This window comes from Mauremys reevesii, linkage group 8 (genome assembly GCF_016161935.1).
Source record: "Mauremys reevesii isolate NIE-2019 linkage group 8, ASM1616193v1, whole genome shotgun sequence".
Classification (NCBI taxonomy): Eukaryota; Metazoa; Chordata; order Testudines; family Geoemydidae; genus Mauremys; species Mauremys reevesii.
Genome location: NC_052630.1, coordinates 41,100,530 through 41,119,565, shown reverse-complemented (window position 1 = coordinate 41,119,565; position 19,036 = coordinate 41,100,530). Strand labels below are relative to the sequence as shown.

The following is a 19,036-nucleotide window of genomic DNA, read 5'->3' as shown; positions in this document are numbered from 1 at the left end:
CTACGTGAAGGCAATTGGCATTGGTATAGAATTATAGGACTGGATGGGACCTCAGGAGGTGATCTAGTCCAGTTCCCTGCACTCATGGCAGGACTAAGTATTACCTAGACCAGTGGTTACCAACCAGTAGACTTTAATTGACTGATCACAGAGCCTCTGCCAGTCGACTGCAGTCTCCGGCTGCTAAAAGTCTGGCAGTGCAGCAGGGCTGAGACAGGCTCCCTGCCCGCACTGGCCCAGCGCTGGTCCCGGAAGCAGCTGGCACATCCCTGCATTGGGCGGGGAGGGGGTGATGGGAAAGGGGGTCTCTAGGCACTGCTCCTCCCTGTAGGCGCTGCCCCTGCAGCTCCCATTGGGCGGGAATGGGGAACTGCAGCCAATGGGTGCTGCGGTGATGGTGCCTGCAGGGATGGGCAGTGCACAGAGCCATCTTCTCTCCCCTCTAGCCCCTCTTCTTCTCCTTCCCCCCCCCCCCCACCAGGGTTGCAGGGATGTGCCGGCGGTCAGGGTAGTGTGGGGCCAGGGCAGGCAAGGAGCCTGCCCAGTGCAAGCCCACACCCCAACCCCTGTCCCAGCCCTGAGCCCATTCCCGGAGCCAGCACCCCAAGCCTTCTCCTGCACCCCAATCCCCCTGCCTGAGCCCCCTCCCACTCTCTGAATGCCTTGGCCCCAGCCCAGAGCCTGTGGCCCCATCCTGGTGAAAGTGAGTGCAGGTTGGGGGGGGGAGTGTCAGGAAGGGGCGGGGTAGATCCTGGGTTGCACTTTAATTCAAAAATTAGTCATTGCCCACCATTTTAAGCTAGACCATTCCTAACAGGGTGTTAGTCTAAACCAGGGGTGGGCAAACTACGGCCCGCGGGACTGTCCTGCCCGGCCCCCGAGCTCCTGACCCAGGAGGCTCACCCTTGGCCCCTCCCTTGCTATCCCCCATCCCCCGCAGCCTCAGCTCGCTCGCTCCGCCGCTGGCGCAATGCTCTGGGCGGAGGGGCTGCGAGCTCCTGGGGCAGCGAGCTGCGGAGCCCGGCCTGACCCAGTCTCTGCGCTGCACGGTGGCGGCGGCTGCATGGCTGTAGCGCCGCCAGCCAGCGGTGCTCCAGGCAGTGTGGTAAGGGGGCAGGGGACGGGGGGGGGGTTGGATAGAGGGCAGAGGAGTTCGGGGTGGTGGTCAGAGGGCGGGGGTGTGGATAGGGCAGAGGTGGGCAAGTTACGGACCGCGAGCCACATCTGGCCTGCGGGGCCATCCTGCCCAGCCCCTGAGCTCCCAGCTGGCCCCGGCCCCTCCCCGGCTGTCCTTCCTCCCCCACAGCCTCAGCTTGCTGTGCTGGCAGTGCGGCATCCTGGCTGGCTCCGGGGCTGGGCGGCGCGGTGCAGGGGCAGATTTACAAGTGAACACAGGGTGCCCTGGCAAAGGCCCCCCAACAACAGGGGGACCCAGGGCCGGGCACTCGGGCAACTCAACACTGGCTGCACTGAAATCATATGCAGGCGGGCGGTGCAGATGGCGGGAGCGCAGGGAACACAGGTGGAGGACTCAGGGGGAGCACTGGGAGGCCACGCAGCCGGCCAGAGAGAAGCGGCCCTTTGAAGGGGAAACCGCCGCTTCTCTCTGGATGTGCGGCTGCCCCTGCTCCTGTTGAGTCCTCCGCCCATGTTTGCGGGGCCACATTCCGAAAGGGGCTGGGTGGGGGAAGATGGATAAGGGTAGGGTCCTGGAAGGGGGTGGTCAGGGGCAGGGGGTCCTGGAAGGGGGTGGTCAGGGAGTGGGGGGGGTGTGTGGATGGAGGGGGGTCGGTTGGGGACAAGGAGCAGAGGGGTTGGATGGGTTTGGAGGTTCTTAGGGGGGCAGTCAGGGGGCAGGAAGTGGGAGGGGGTGGATAAGGGGTGGGTGGCAGGCTGTTTGGGAGGGGGCACAGTCTTCCCTACCTGGCCCTCCATACTGTTTTGCAACCCCAATGTGGCCCTTGGGCCAAAAAGTTTGCCCACCCCTGGTCTAAACTGTGTAACTGCATACACTAGCACAAAGCCCTAATGAAGACATAGGCTGCTCTCTGCATGGGCACACCATGCTGAGGCTGTGCTCTTTGGTACATTACCAGTTTAAACTGCACTGGTGTAATGCCTGTTTTAGAGGTTTGCACTAGTGATGCAGCATAGAGGCAGTTATGTCGGTGTGAATTGCCTTAATGTAGCTGTGGCCCGAGTCTGCCCATCTAAGTTGTTCTGCAAGGCATTGCTGACTGAAAGACACTATACCCAGGCAAAGTATTGAGTTGTAATACCATAGATAAGGTTGCAACTAGACTTCCATTATAAGCCTTCTTCTAAGGGTATATCTGTGCTACAGTGACACAGCTGGGGTGCTGCACTATAGTGTACATACTTTCTGTGTCAATTAATTAAATCTGCCTCTGAGAGGCAGTAGCTAGATTGACCTAACCATTGTGCTCAGGCTCAGAAATTGTCATAGCCCTGAGTGGGGTAGCTAGATCAATCTAATTTTTATGTGTAGACCCAGGCCTCAATCCACTCCCCTCTGGGAGGGCAGGAGGGGAAGATGGGTGTCTGCCATTGTTTCTCTTCTTTCTTGGTCTTTAAGCTTGTCCTCCCAGCCTTGCTCAAGAAGGATGTGGACTGTGACCTTTGTGGGCCATCACTCTCATGGGTGGGGTGATGAGCCGTTTCAAAGAGCTGCTCTCCAAATCATATGTCGAGTGTCTGAGTTCAGGAGGTATTTGAGTATGTCTACACTGCAATTAAAAACCTGTGGTTGGCCCATGCCAGTTGGCTCTGGCTGTTAGGCCTGCAAGTTGGGAATGTCCCAGAGCTCAAGCTGCAACCCAAGCCAGAACGTCTACATTGTGATTAAATGATCCCACAGCCTGAGTCCTGTGAACCTGAGTCAGCTGGCATGGGTTATCTAATTCCAGTGTAGACAGAATATACACCTTATGCATTGTAAGGTATAATTTAAAACTGGTTTCAGTATTTCAGGCTGTGATGACCCTCCAAAAGTGATAGCAAATTACTGTAGGAGCATACTTACGGTATTGCCACTCTTACTTCTGTATTGCTGCTGGTGGCGGTACTGCCTTTGGAGCTTGGTGGCCAGAGAGCGGCAGCTGCTGTACCCCCAGCTTCCCTTCCTCTTGGCAATATTTTTTGTTTTCATGACCCCCCTACAATAGCCTTGTGACCCCCTTTTCTGTCAGGACCCCCAGTTCGAGATGTACTGATTGAAAAATGCATAATTTTCTCGTCAGCATTATCATGGCAAAATACAAATAGTAGCATTATGTGTGCAACTATAAACTTCATATATAAACAAGCTGAAATCATGGCGAAAGTGTGTTTTCTGGAGAAGTCTGAGGAGTGACCTACAAGTTCCTCAGAGACAAAGGGCAAGCTGATTCCTGAGCTATGTGTAAACAAAGCTGATGGACAGTTACCTGCCAAGTGGCCATTCTTTGGCAGGAAAGGGGGCAGAGCAAAAATCTACATCTTAGTGAAGAAACAGCATGAAGTTTCCTTCCACACCGATTGCATGTTGCCTTGCTCCCAGCTGGAAATGCTTCTCAAGGTGGAGACAGGACTATAGAAAGAAGGGACAGACACCCCAAGACACCTCTCCTCCCTGCCCATCACATTCACTGCAACTAAAGAGACCAAGGAAGCAGCCATTGTACTCTGAGGGAGGGATCCTGACTTAGAGTTTGGTCAGTAAAACTGCTGAAAGCATGTGGCAAAAGAAATTTGTTTTAAATCTAATATAGGTTGGTTAGGCACCAGTAAGCATTTTACCTCTTTTTCTTGTAACTTTCTGACTTTTATGCTTCATAACTTGTACTCAAAATCTCTTTGTAGTTAAACTGGTTTTACTGTTTTATTATCTAATCCAGCATGTTCAAGTTGAAGGGTCTGGGTGACTCTATTTGGGGTAACAAATTATGTGCATATTATTCCTTTAAAGGAGTAACATTTAACATATTTGTATTATTCAGGAGAGGACTGGGCAATACAGGACATATATTCCTGGGGAAAGATCCAGGACTGGGTCTGTGTTGGGGTCACCCTGCAGCATAACCAAGGCTGGTTGGTGCCAAGGTGTGTGGCTGGCTGGCAGCAGTACATACAGACATGGCCTGGAGTGATTTACGTGCTGACGGCTGTTGGTTAGCAGGCCAGGCTGGAGACTACAATGCCCTGCTGCTGTAAAGGGCAGCCCAGGTTACAGGTCAGGGGTGATGCATCTACTCATTGGTCTGGATTGTACCCTGGTATGTCACACACCCAATGAGAACTGAAATTGTAAACAAGTAGCTCTAGGATTCCTTTCTGTGGTTTCTGTCACAAGCCTGGCACTTCAGGCAGTCTTAGAGGCTGTGAAGAAAAATGGGGGAGAAAAGACACAAATTTTGAAAGCAAGAGAAAATCCCAGGAAAAGCCATAAAAGAATCCCAGAGATTGCCTTCAGGCACACCTTGCCTTGATGAGGGAAAATGTAAATTCAGCTGATGGTGGTTCTCTGCACACTATGTGGCTTTCTTCACATAAAAGTCTAAATAATAAAATGGGTGAACTAGAGTGCCTCATATCAAATGAGGATAATCACTGGGATACAGTAATACCAGGGTACAAAATATATCAGAAAGACAGAACAGGTAATGTTGGTTGAGGGAGTGGCATTATATGTGAAAGCATAGAATCAAATGAAGTAAAAAATCATAAATGAATCAAACTGCACCATAGAGTCTCTGGATAGAAATTTCATGCTCTAGTAATATAGCAGTAGGGATATATTACTGACCAGGATGGTGATAGTGACTGTAAAATGCTCAGGCAGATTAGAGATGCTATTAAACTCAATAAGGGCGATTTCAATTACCCTCATTGGCTGGTACATGTCACCTTGGGATGAGATGCAGAGATAAAGTTTCTAGACACCTTTAAATGATTGCTTCTTGGAGCAGCTGGTCCTGGACCCCACCAGAGGAGAGGCAATTCTTGTTTGAGTACTAAGTGGAGCACAGGATCTGGTCTAAGAGGTGAATATAGCTGGACCACTTGGTAATAGTGACCATAATATCATTAAATGTAATATCCCTGTGGCAGGAAAAACACCACAGTGGCCCAACACTGTAGCATTTAGTTTCAGAAAGGGAAACTACACAAAAATGAGGAGGTTAAACAGAAATTAAAAGGTACAGTGCCAAAAGTGAAATCTCTGCAAGCTGTGTGGAAACTTTTTAAAGACCTAATAATAGAGGCTGAACTTAAACGTGTACTCCAAATTAAAAAACATAGAGAACCAAACAAGAGCCACTGTGGCTAAACAACAAAGTAAAAGAAGCAGTGAGAGGCAAAAGGGCATCCTTTAAAAAGTGAAAGCTTAATCCTAGTGAGGAAAATGAAAGGAGCATAAACACTGGCAAATGAAGTGTAAAAAATACAATTAGGAAGCCAAAAAAGAATTTGAGGAACAGTTAGCCAAAGACTCAAAGTAATAGCAAAATTTTTTTTAAGCATGCTAAGTAACTAGTGGGACCACTGGACAATGGAGGTGCTAAAACATCACTCAAGGACAATAAGGCCATTGCGGAGAAACTAAATGAATTCTTTGCATTGGTCTTCATGGCTCAGGATGTGAGGGAGATTCCCAAACCTGAGCCATTCTTTCTAGGTGACAAATCTGAGGAACTGTCAGATTGAGGTATCCTTAGAGGAGGTTTTGTAACAAATTGATATATTAAACAGCAATAAGTCACTAGGACCAGATAGTATTCACCCAAGAGTTCTTAAGGAGCTCAAATGTGAAATTGCAGAACTACTAACTGTAGTCTGTAACACATAATTTAAATCAGCTTCTGTACCAGATGACTGGAGAATAGCTAACATGATGCCAATTTTTAAAAAGGGCTCCAAAGGTGATCTCGGCAGTTACAGGTCTGTAAGCTTAACTTCAGTACCAGGCAAACTGGTTGAAACTATAAAAACAATATTGTCAGACATATAGATGAACATAATTTGTTGAGGAAGAGTCAACATGGTTTTAGTAAAGGGAAATCATGCCTCACCAATCTACTAGAATTTTTTGAGGAGGTCAGCAATCATGTGGACTAAGGGGATCGATCCAGTGTGTACTTAGATTTTCAGAGAGCCTCTGAGAAGGTCCCTCAGCAAAGGCTCTTAAGCATAGTAAGCTGCCATGGGATAAGAGGGAAGGTGCTCTCATGCATTGGTAACTGGTTAAAAGATGGGAAACAAAAGGTAGGTATAAATAGTCAGTTTTCAGAATGGAGAGAGGGAAATAGTGGTGTCCCCCAGTAGTCTGTTCTGGGTCCAGTCCTGTTCAACATATTCATAGATGATTTGGAAAAAGGGGTTAACAGGTGGCAAAATTTGCAGATAAAAAATTACTAAAGGTAGTTAAGACCCAGGCAGACTGCGAAGAGCTACAAAAGGATCTCTCAAAAATGGGTGATTGGGCAACAAAATGGCAGGTGAAATTTAATGTTGATAAATGCAAAGTAATGTACATAATCCCAACTATACATATAAAATGATGGGGTGTAAATTAGCTGTTACCACTCAAGAAAGAGATCTTGGAGTCATTGTGGATAGCTCTCTGAAAACATCCACTCAGTGTGCAGCAGCAGTCAAAAAAGCGAGCGGAATACTGGGAATAATTAAGAAAGGGATAGACAATAGGAGAGAAAATATGTGGGCATACCATGGATTTATATAGAGGCAACATCTCAAATACTGTGTGCAGATGTGGTTGCCCCATCTCAAAAAAGATATATTGGAAAAGCTTCAGAAAAGGGCAACAAAAATGATGAGGGGTATGGAACAGCTTCTGTATGAGGGGAGATTAATAAGACTGGGACTTTTCAGCTTGGAAAAGAGACAACTAAGGGGAGAGATGATTGAGGTCTATAAAATCATGACTGGTGTAGAGAAAGATAAGGAAGTGTTTACCACTTCTCATAACATAAGAACTAGGGGTCACCAAATGAAATTAATAGGCAGCTGGTTTAAAACAAACAAAAGGAAGTATTTCTTCATACAACGCACAGTCAACCTGTGGAACTCCTTGCCAGAGGATGTTGTGAAGGCTAAGACCATACCAGGGTTCAAAAAAGAACTAGATAAATTCATGGAGGATAGGTCTGTCAATGGCTGATGGGCAGGTATGGTGTCCCTAGCCTGTGTTTGCTAGAAGCTGGGGATGGATCACTTGATTACCTTTTTTGTTCATTCCCTCTGGGGCACCTGGCACTGGCCACTGTCAGAAGACAGGATACTGGTGTAGATGGACCTTTGGTCTGACCCAGTCGGGCCAGAGGTAGGCAACCTATGGCACATGTGCCACTGAAAATCATCTCTCACACTGCCCGGGTCCTGGTCACTGGTTTGGGGGGCTCTGCATTTTAATTTAATTTTAAATGAAGCTTCTTTAAATATTTTAAAAACCTTATTTACTTTGCATACAACAATAGTTTAGTTATATATTAGACTTATAGAAAGAGACCTTCTAAAAAGGTTCAAATGTATTACTGGCATGCAAAACCTTAAATTAGAGTGAATAAATGAAGACTCGGCACACCACTTCTGAAAGGTTGCCGACCCCTGCAGTAGGGCCATTCTTATGTTCTAAATGTGCCTGTGCCTCAGGGGTGTTCAGAAACTTCCAGCGAGCAGTGTGTCTGGGTCAACAGTGCATTTCCACCATTTCTGGTGGCACTGAAGGGTGTAAAGGGGGATGGCTCCAGCTGCCCTTAAGTTCATTCTGAGGTGGCTGTTCTTTGACCAGGGAAGTAACAGGATGAGCTGATCCAGTTTAGCTCCCTCTTGTTAGTTCAGTCTTCTCTGAAAGTGGTTTTTCTAATTGCTGGTTGCAGGCACTACTGTGGTCTTGCCTTCTTAAGCTGCTTGTGCATCCTCATTCTTCTGGGATAGTCTCCCATCCTCTACAGTTGATCTATGCTTTGGGTCTGACTCTCTGGTATCCTGGCTGGGGCATTCAGGGAGGCCAGCATCAAGCACTGATTTATCATATTCCTGGTAGCCATTGCTAGTGTTTCTAGAACTTGAGCCATAATCCCTCTAGTTCTCTGCTGCGTGTTCAAGCAGAACCCCAAAAGGTCAGGAGATGAGCCGCCTCCAGCAGCAATGGGGCTCAAGGGCCAGTAAGTCAGCAGTGCCAGATGCTGCTGACAATGGGTCTTCCAGCCAAATTACCCAGCAAAGCATTGTCCAAGCCTGCTCAAGGAGGTTCCAGTGTCTGTTGCTGTCAGTGGAGGTGTTGCTCAAGGCCTGTGCTGAGGTTCCTCCCTGGCTTGGTGATCATACTGCAGCAGATCCAACTTCCTCCTGCATGTGTTCTAACCATGGGCTCCTCCCAGCTCATGGAGACCACCAGCACCATCTTCTTGGCTCCCTAGGTCCCTGACATGGTCACTCAGACAATTGCTGCCAAACCTGTGGCTGCAGAGAGCTCACTGGGCAGAGGTGAAATGTTGATGTGATTCATTGTTAATGTTTGTGAGAGCTGTTCTGTGATACATCCTCATCCCAGGGGGTCCTGAGCTCTATCCCACGAGTGCTATGTGGGCTTCAGAAGCAATCCTGTGTGAAGATCAGACAGGAGCAGAGTCTGATTGTCTCCCTATTTACTTGAGTTTTTCTCTTCTTGCTGTGGCAGGTACATCATGACAAGTGGCAGAACAATGGAATCTACAAAGGAGTTCTTCTTGAAGCACAATTACTTTGGTTTAAAGCAGGAAAATGTGATCTTTTTCCAGCAAGGGATGCTGCCTGCTATGGGGTTTGATGGCAAGATTTTTCTGGAAGAGAAGGGCAAAGTTTCCATGGCACCAGGTCTGTGCTGTTGAAAGCCCATGAGTGGGAGTTTAGGGGAGCAAACCTCTCCAGCAGACTGGATTCAGCAAGGCTCTGAATGGGGCATCAAGATTGTTCAGATTGGAAGGTCTCAAATGCAAGATCTGGAGCAGGGGTTCTCAAACGGGCTCACAAGGTTATTATGTGGGGGGTCACGAGCTGTCAGCTTCCAACCCCAAACCCTGCTTTGCCTCCAGCATTTATAATAGTGTTAAATACAAAAAAAGTGTTTTTAATTTATAAGGGGGAGTCGCACTCATGGGTTTGCTGTGTGAAAGGAGTCACCAATACAAAAGTTTGAGAAACGCTGATCTGGAGAGTGATGGGGATAAAAAGCTTTTGAGGAGGTAGGGTAAACCATGGTGGGGTGAAAGTTCATTCTAATGCCATCAAACACATGTAGCCAGCAGCTCACAGGTGTTTTTAGATGCAGAATTGCTTTGTTTGGAATCCTGTAGAACTTACAAAACAAATCCAGCAACAATCCCCCAATTTTCCCATGGATTTCCAGTATTGCTCTGGCTGAGCTTGAGCAGAGGGGAGTCACAGAAATGGCTAGACTGAAGAGGCTTTGAGTAGGAGGGAAGGAGCTTGTTAGACTGCAGGCTAGGGACACCCCCTTTCCCTCATCCCAGAACATCACCCAAGAGAACAGGTTAGATGGGAGGGACAGAAAATACGTAAGTGGGATGAAACTCACTCTAGGGACTTCTGAAGGTGACTTGTGCAAAGGTTGGTTCTAGGAAACAGCAGAGAATCGCTGCTTATCCTCCTAGATCTGGCAGACCTGGCCTTTCAGAAAGCAACTTGCAGGCTTGGTGTCATTAAACATCCGTATCACAACAGTAACTGCCTGCCTGTTCCTTTCCCTTAGACAAATATGGCTCTAAGAAAGCCAGGCATCTTGCCTGCAAACTGGGGAATGACACTCTTCTTATTCTGCCTAGTTATCTAGGTGTAGTAGTTTGCTCTGCTATAGCACAGCTGGGTTCCTGTTTTCCCTCTGGGCCAAGGGGGTGAATTTGCACAGAGCAGCTTGTGTCCTATCACTCATCCTCATCTTGGTGATGGAGTTAGCATTGAGATGCCAAAGAGCCTGCTTAGGCTATAAGTGAATGTGGAGGAAGGAGAGGGGAGAGAAGGCTTTGCAGGGCTTTAGTAGTGATGACGGGCTCAGTATCTCCTGGTCCTATAGGAACAAAAGCCACTGTTAGTCTGATCCTTCCTGCCATTGGTGCCCTGCAGCCCAATGGCATTTTTACTGAGCTGAGTCCTTGCCTCGACTTGGCATTTTAGTGTTGGAATGAACCCTAGGATTGTCACAATTCCATCCTGTGTACCTTGGCACAGCCCCTTCCCCATAGACACCTCTGTCTTGTGTAGTTCCCTCTCCCCCTAATTCCCCGCATATGCTGCTCCTGCTAGGACTATTCCTCCTCCTCCTCCCCCACAGAGCAGACAAAGACTGGTGCTGGCCACTCAGGGTTGTGTGATGGCTTCTCCTTGGCCCAGCCTGTGCTGCAGGGTCGCAGTGTCAGTCCCCAGCCTGAGGGATGGGATGGAACAGGGCATCAGGGAAACAGACCAGGGGAGAGGCTATTTGGGTTGGGGTGTGCTCACAGGAGGCCAAATCCCACTTTGGCCCCTCTTACTACTGTCTAGTCTGTTCCCCTGGCAGCTTCCCTTAATCTCTAGGAACATGCTACTCCCTGTGTGGCATCCAGCTGGGGACTGGCTCAAATACTCACTCCTGCTGTATGCTTCTGGTGCAGTAATGTGTTCTCGCCTCACCAGATGGCAATGGGGGGCTGTACCGAGCCCTTGGCGCCCATGGCATCGTGGAGGACATGGAGCAGCGAGGCATCTGGAGCATCCATATGTACTGCGTTGACAACATCTTAGTGAAGGTGGCTGACCCCAGGTTCATTGGGTTCTGCATACAGAAGGGAGCTGAGTGTGGTGCAAAGGTAATGGGGCTGCAGTGGGGTGGAGAGGGCAGAGGAGCTGGCTCATACACCCTTGAGTGCACTGGCACAATTGTCATAATCACACCATTGGCTGGCATCAGCAGCTTGCTCCCCATCAAGGCTGTATCCAGGCTCTTCTGGTCCCTCCGTCAACATGGGCTCTGTAAATCCTAGAGGAGATGGGACTATGCTCACTGCAGTGAATGCTGTGTGGTGCTGTTTTTTCAGGCTGCAACCATGTTAGCCCCTGTAATCAGGGATTGGATATGGTGTGCTCCAATCTCTGTGCATGGCACCATGTGATGCCACTGGCAGGAGACTGCACATCTCAGTAATAGGACAGTGCCTCTCCTTTCTCACATAACTTGATGGCCAGATGAATAGCTGATAGTTTGTTTAAATTTATAATCCCTAGGCTTCAGCTTCAGCATGGCCTTGTGGTTAAGAGACACGAATAGTCATCTTGAGCCATGTTTCAGAAAGCCTGTGCACCCAGGCACCTGTTTATATGTGGTTTGTATTGTGACGCTTTTCTCAAGTGCTAGATATTGAACTCCAATGTAAAGTTTAGGTTCTGGAGCCTGATTCAGCCCCAGGGGAGCAGTACTATCTCACTGAGCTGCCCCGATCCAGCCCCTGCTTCAGTGTTCTTGTTTCCAGTTGGTCCTTTTGGATGGCTGAGCTACTTGAGCGGGGAGTAGAGTAGGTGGCTGTTGCTATTTCAGGCATCAGCTCCTTAGTGGACTGGCCATCTGCATGGCACCTGCTCTGTTTGTGTAGCACGTCCAACAGAATTACATTAAACATATTAGGGTTGCAAAGTTAATCACTCAAATTAGGAGATGCCTGTGCACGCTTAATCCAGTCCTCTTCTGTATGTAGTACAGCTGTTAATTACTTGATCACATACTTCTACCACAGGACCCCACCTCACTCAGTGCACAGGATTGATGATGCACTTTGAATGGGTATTGAGGATTTTGTCCTCATTCAGTGCATAGCCCATGCGTTTACTGTTCGCCGTCCAAATCCTGCCAAATACAGAATAAGTAACTCATGGGCTCTTCTGTGGTGCTCTCCTCATAGTCTTAGTTCTGTGCAGACATTACTGCATGTGGTATCTCACCCCTGTGAGATGAGTGGGGGATATCCCCGTTTTACAGCTGGGGAACTAAAGCACAGATTATAGCCAAGTGTCAGCTAACTTTCAGTGCCCAATTTGAGCAGCCTAGGACCTGATTTTTGTTCAGAATACTTAGAACTTCATAACATTTCACATATTGAAAGCACAGCTTCCATTGACCTCCATTTGCAACTGAGAGTGCTCAAATACCTCAAGTCAAATACCTAGAAAATGAGGACCACAGTTAGTGCCAACCTGCAAAAAATCCGACTTAGGTTAAATGATTGAAAACAAACCTATAAGAACAGCCGTACTGGGTCAGACCGATAGTATCCTGTTTTCTGACAGGGGCCAGTGCTTCAGATGGAATGAACAGAACAGGCAATCATTGAGTGATCCAAATTATCCATATTTGTATACGATTAAAGTTGAAATTGACAGTCTGAGGCCCAAACTTACTATGATCTATTAAAACTATTTAAATAAATGTTTGATGAATGAGCTCTCAAACTTCAATGAATTAAAGGATCCTGCTTTTTTACATCTTCTGAGGTGATCTCAAAAGTTTAAATTTATAAATGTTGGTATCATAAAGTACATTAACTATCAATTTCAGGCTTTCCAGAAGAGCAGATGCTTGTATTTCAGTCCCTGTTGTGCAGAAAAGCTTTTGCCTTAATTGCTTTTGCCTTCAGTTTAGCTAGCAGTTACAGAGAACACTTTCTCCATTTGGACTAGTTAATTCAAAGTTGAGAAATCAACTGGGAGTTGATTTCAGTAAGTTAGGTTCTCAAAAATCCTATGAGGCATGTATGTGCATCTTTAGGTGTATAAGCAATTTGGAAAATATGGCTGGGGGCAACCTTACTTATTTGTTTTTATATAGTTAAGTAAAATTATCTTATTTAATAAAAAAAAATTAAAATGTTTTTGTGCATTTTAAATTGAATTCCTATTTCCATCCAAATGTAGTTTGACCTAAATCTCAAATTAAGAAATACATCTTGCACCATTTTCTAACAGTCAAAGTAAATTAAGAATCTGAATAAATGTATGTTGAGCTATGACATTTAAATTTATATTGATAGTGTGTCCTTCTTAGCACAAAGTACCCATCTATCTACTATATCTATTTAAAAAAATGAGAATCTAATTTTATTTAAGAAAATAACTGAAGGTACAAATGCAAAGCACAGTTCAAGCCAATTTTAACCTAATCCACCCTCTCTGGGAGAGAAGGATTAGAATCCTGTTTCCAGCAGGGGCGGCTCTAGGTATTTTGCTGCCCCAAGCACGACAGGCAGGCTGCCTTTGGCGGCTTGCCTGCGGGAGGTCCCCGGTCCCACGGATTCGGCAGCAGCCTGCGGGAGGTCCGCCAAAGCTGCAGGACCAGCGGACCCTCCCTAGGCATGCCGCCGAAGGCAACCTGCCTGCCGCCCTCGTGGCGACCGGCAGAGCGCCCCCCCCATGGCTTGCCGCCCCAGGCACATGCTTGGCATGCTGGTGCCTGGAACTGCCCCTGGTTTCCAGAGCAGCATTCAGCTACCTTTTTTCCTGAAATCCCCTTTTTCATTCACTACCATCTCGCACCTTCTGCAACAGCTGAGGCAGAGATCCATCAGACCACAGCCTTGACTCATCCCCAGACCAGGTCTGTCCTGTGCACTGAATGAAGCAGGGGTCATATGGAGAAAATAGTATGATCATGTAATTAAAGAAGCATCATAAGGTATATGCACAGGGGCTAAATAAAAGTTGCCTGGGAAACCATAGTTCTGGCACTTCCAAATGACCATGTTCAGTTTTGTAATCACAAGTTTCTTAACATTTTTAATGTAATTTCCCAATTTTTTAAAATTTAAATGCAAACTTCATCCTGTAAAACCATGTTAGTGCTGTCATGGCTCATCAGCAAGGTCAGGACCTTCAGATTCACTGCAGCAGTCTCTCTTGATCTAATGGCATAACTGATAATATCTTTGTTGACCTGCTGCTAAGGCGGAAATAGACACATTTTACCTATGGTCTAGCTATCTGCTACAGAGCAGAAAAATGGTGGGACTAATCAATAATGAGTTCAGTTCACGTTCTGAAGGTTTAGCGGTTACAGATCCTTCTGTTTCTGCCCATGGTCTCCCGTCCCCTCTGCATTTCTTTGTCCTCCTTCACCCCTTTGCATTACAGTCATGCAGGTGCGGGACCAGGCAGCATTGAAAACATAAGTCAGCTGTTATCACTGCACCCTGCACCACAGAGACCCCTGGCTTCTGGAAGAAGCAATTGTAGGGAAGTGTTGCTCAGGCTCAGGTCTTGATCAAGTAGGCTTAGTTGCTCTGGGGATGGCACATGGTCAGCCTGGCGTGTCAAGGCTGTGAAGGGATGGTGCATGGTTGGTGCAGATGGACTCTTCAAAGAATTGTTTGGCCTGATTTGTGTTAATTCTCACAGGGAGAGCAAAAGGCACCTCCCAGACTCCAGCATTATGATGCCCCCACCTACATAAGCTGCTAGCGCTTCTCTGGGGAATGGCTGCAAGACTTCACTGAGCATGGTCAGAACATAGCTCAGTGGTTTCAGAGAACAGAGATATCTATGCTGGATCTCTTAATAAGAGTCAGCCGCCATGGAAAACTTCAGCCTAAACTGGTTATGTTCAGCAAATTTCTAAGCAAACAGGGTCATGCAATGGGAAGTGGTGGGCACTGTAACTATAAGTGTTGGTATGTGCATTGCCTATAACAGGTGGGCAAACTTTTTGGCCCGAGGACCACATTGGGGTATGGAAATTGTATGGCAGGCCATGAATGCTCACAAAATTGGGGTTGGGGTGAGGGCTCTGGCTGCAGGGTCCAGGGTGGGTGCAGAAATGAGGAATTCAGGGTGTGGGAGGGGGCAGTGGGAAGGGAAGGTGGGGTGTGGGGCAGAGAATGTGAGAGCTCTGGCTGGGGGTGTAGTCTCTGGGGATGAGGGGTTTGGGGTGTAGGAGGGTGGTCTGGACTCAGACACAGGAGTTTGGAGGGCAGGAAGGGGATCAGGGCTGGATTGGGAGATGGGGAAGTGAGAGCTGTGGGTGAGGGGTTTGGGGTGCAGGATGGTGCTCTGGGCTGGGACTGGGGGGTTCAGAGGGCAGGAGGAGGCTTGGGGCATGTGAGGGGGGCAGGGGTTGCTCAGGGCAGTGTTTACCTCAAGTGGTTCCTGGAAGTAGTGGCATATTCCCCCTCTGGCTCCTACGCAGAGGCGCAGCCAGGCAGCTCTGCTGTGTGCTGCCCTATCCACAGGCACTGCCCCTGCAGCTCTTATTGGCCGTGGTTCCCTTCTGCCCCGATGCATAGGAGCCAGGGGGGACATGCCACTGCTTCTGAGAACTGTGCGGAGTGGCCCCTGACCCTGCTCCCCAGCTGGAGCGGGGCAAGCCCCAGGCCCTGCTTCCCAGCAGTAGCTTGAGGGCTGGATTAAAATGGCTGGCAGGCCAAATGTGGCCTGCGGGCTGTAGTTTGCCCACTTCGGTCTATAAAAATATCTGACTACAGTAGTGCAGGGGTGGAGCTTGCCCTGGGAAATTGGTGAACCTTAACCCAGCAGTGGGCTTCAGGGATGTCCAGCTAAAATCCTGACAAATGTAAACTCCCTGGGCTAATTAAATAATGAAAGACTAATTCCTGGGATGCCAGGTTAGCAATGCAAAGTCCAGATAAAGGGCACAGCCCACATCATTGCTTCTGGAGCAAGCCTCTCACCTGTTGGAGACTGCCAGGAAGAGCAGTCAGGAAACCTTACCAGTCCACGCAAAAAACCACTTGCCCACCCACTTAATAAACACTACGAAGCACCATACCATGCTTCCTTCTCCAGACACTTTTATGTCATGTCCCTGCTGACTGGCTTTCTCTTTCCCTTGTGTGTCTCTGGCTAGTCTTTCATTTATGTGCACAAAATTCTTTTTCTCTGTTTCCAGACCCCTGCTGCACTACTGCCTCCTCACATCAGTTCTGTCTCTCTCCACCAAAGGCTTGATGCTTTTAAATCTTCCCCCTCCCCACAAGCAAACTCTCACCTGTGCTCTCTCTTAGCAGCAGTGGTTTAGAGCAGGGGTGGCTATTCCTGTCCTCAGTGGGGAAGGACTGCTTGGTGCAAACACTTCAGCCCCTGTTTGGCTGTTCTCCTGGGTTTACAGTTTCCCTTAATGATCCTAGAGGGCCTGGGGGGTTGGTATCTACCTTCTCTTGTGCCGAAGGGGGTGTGCACTGCAGCGACCGTACTCTTTGGCCCTCCCCTAGAGAGGGATGAGGAACTAGTTCCCTACTCTTCACCTTCCTGAGTAGGAGGGGGTTGTGGGGAGGCAGAGCTGGAGTGCCCTGCTCCTGGGTTTAGCTGGCCAAGGAGGGCAGAAGGGAAGTGCTTTGGCCCAGGGTAGGGGGAATCCAGTGAAATGGCGGGTCTCTCCTCCCTCTCAATGAGCCCGGAGTCTGGAAAAGAAAAGCTGCTGGGATGTAACGGTAGTGGTCTGCAGGGTGAGGTGCATGCACTCTCTCCTGATAGCAGAGGCAGTGGGTTTATAGGCAGGTGATAGAACACATTTCTGCTTTTCCCCCTCCACCGTGCCTCTATTTGGGGGCAGTAGACAGAGTGACTGGACTTATGAACAAATTAGAGGATGTTGTATTAGGCTGTGAGGCAGTCATAACAGTGCAGTAAATAAAGACCGATGGCTTCCAGTCCTTTTCAATAACTGGTGCTGTCAGAATTCCAGCAGGGCACTCTACATCTCTAGGTTGCTGACATTCTTGCTCAGCAGGTAACCCTTCATGGCACCGGCCAGCTCTGTGTACTGGACAGTCACAATTACAAGTTTCAGTGCTCCTTTTATATTCAGACATGGCTTGCTTGGAAGAACAGAGCAGCTGTATCCCATGCATGCAAACACATTGGCTAGGAGTGGTTCCATGCCTCGCCTTGACTGCTAATTAAGGGGAATACTAAAATGCAAAGGCTTCCAAGATCTTGTCTCAGTCTGGCCCCTGAGGCTTCAAAGATCCTATGGGCTTAGCTACTCCATGCCCATTTAAACTAATGGCAAGAGCGTATTAAAGTCCTCTCAGTGGCCAGCTTTGGAAAATCTCTGCCTTGAGGAATTTCTTTGCCTGGCCACTACGTATCTCTAGCCAATAAAAATTTGAACCCAATTTCTTTGACTCTAAGAAGGTGGAATCTCCAGGTTCCCTCACAAAGCTTAACTTAGGTGAGCAGTATTTTAATTCTCCCCCTTTAAAAAAAGGCAAACACATTTAATGTTAAGCTACCTGTGTGGCCTACACTAGGTATTTCCACAGTTACATGGTTGAAAGTATGTATAAAAATGGGATCTTGCTGAAATAGCTACACAAACTCCACAGCTGTACAGGCATGGTCTCGTGCATAGATGGGGACCTGCAATTGCAATTCCTGGTTTCTATTCCCAGTTCTGCCATAGACTTAGAACTATACCCAAAGTTGTAAGGAAATGTGTGATTTTTATTCCCGCTTAGTTTAACCACTGTAACTTTGTGTGTAGACATTCTTGCATCTCTCTTAAATCTGGTTTAGGTTTAGCTTGAAGTCATAAACTTACATTGGTTAGTTTGCAGATGTGCATTAGCATTCCTACTGATTTAAAATTAGTTACAAGTTGCACCAGTACTAAACTAATGTCAGTTGGAGCACCTTGTGTAGACAAACCCTTGCTATGTGACTTTGGCCTCGTCACTTCACATCTATTTCTCAGCTTATCCCCGGTAAAAATGAGTTGCCTCACCAGGATGTGGTGAGAGTTAACATTAGAGATTCCTCTATGAAAGGCACTGAGTTATTGGTACTAAGCCAAAGCCCCTTTCTCCTGTTATGTAGTGCAGTCATTACTGGCATTCCAGTGCACTTCAGTGTCCAGACATCACATGGCAGCAGGCACCCGCAGGGATTGCAGCTCAAGTTTGAGATCTCGTCCTCTATGCACCATGTAACGAGTGCAGCTGCTTTGCTAGGTACAGAATATACCTGTGGTGCATGAAGAGTGCCCCCCCCCCCCCCAGCAGCAGTGCTAGCCCCCATGATTCCCCCCCAAAGCACTTGTGATTGAACACCTCAGTTTGCACCAGAATGGCCTTCAGATTCCATGCAGGCAAGGAGACTCACACAAGGAGGGACCTGGTACTTTGTAGTTCTGTGTGGGGAGTGCCCTGGTGGTAGGACACATAGCTTTACCCTGTAAGACTCTTTAGTGCCACATGAGGCTTCCCATGCACCCCCCACCACTGCTGAACACCAGATACTCGGGGGATATAAAACCGTGTCCACTGTGACTTATCATATCCATCTCTAACTAAAGATCTCAGTGGAAGGGCCTTCAGGGCATGCCTGCATCCATTCCTAGGAAACCCCCTTCTGCCAAGCCACTTTTATTTGCATCCAGCTTCTTTTGACAAAGAGCACAAGGGGGAGCTAACCCCACAAGCTATGTCTAGGAAAGCTCAGCACCCACAGCCAGGACCAAGTTTTTAGAAAGCCCAAGGCAGTGGCTGAGCTCTTTCATATTCCAATAGCTTGCCCAGATTCTCTAGTGTTCAGCACCAAGGTGAGCGGCCAGCCTGCCACAGAGGGGATGCTGAGACCTGCTGCCTCTGCAGATGACCCTTGTGGGCAAGGCCTGTTTCAGTGTGGCTAGACAGTCTCATTCAGCTTCTGTGCAGTGCAGCCCGAAGGGCAGGCCACTCGCTGCTCCGTTTTCTTTCCCCAGCTCCATGTCCTCTGTTGATTCTTCATGGATAATGTGAGCATGGAGTGTCCTACCAACTGCAGAGCCAGTTCCCTTAGCAGGAGGAAGACAGCAGTATTCTGTCCTTTGGTGCACCAGATGCGCCACAGGAGAAGAGCTGTCTGTGGGAGTGAAGTCCTCTCCTGGCAGAACAATGTTTCTGGGAAAAGGAAGCAGAGGACTGGATAGCCTGTGAGGGAGAGGGGCAGGTGCCAGGGAAGCACATGCAGGGGCAGGGCTTGGATGGAGGGGGCAGAGCTG

At 48.2% G+C, this 19,036-nt stretch overlaps 1 protein-coding gene across 4 annotated transcripts in view; it reads left to right on the top strand.

Annotated features, from left to right (window-relative positions):
- Nucleotides 1-19,036, top strand: part of UAP1 (UDP-N-acetylglucosamine pyrophosphorylase 1) — a 37,906-nt gene that overhangs the window by 6,994 nt on the left and 11,876 nt on the right. For all 4 annotated transcript variants that reach the window (XR_005583484.1, XM_039483644.1, XM_039483643.1 and 1 more), the window contains exons 3-4: nt 8,702-8,877; nt 10,693-10,865. Coding sequence is in view for 3 of the 4 variants with exons in the window: in XM_039483644.1 (XP_039339578.1) it covers nt 8,702-8,877; nt 10,693-10,865 (349 nt within the window). In the remaining variant the exon portion in view is untranslated. The remainder of the gene's footprint in view (nt 1-8,701; nt 8,878-10,692; nt 10,866-19,036) is intronic.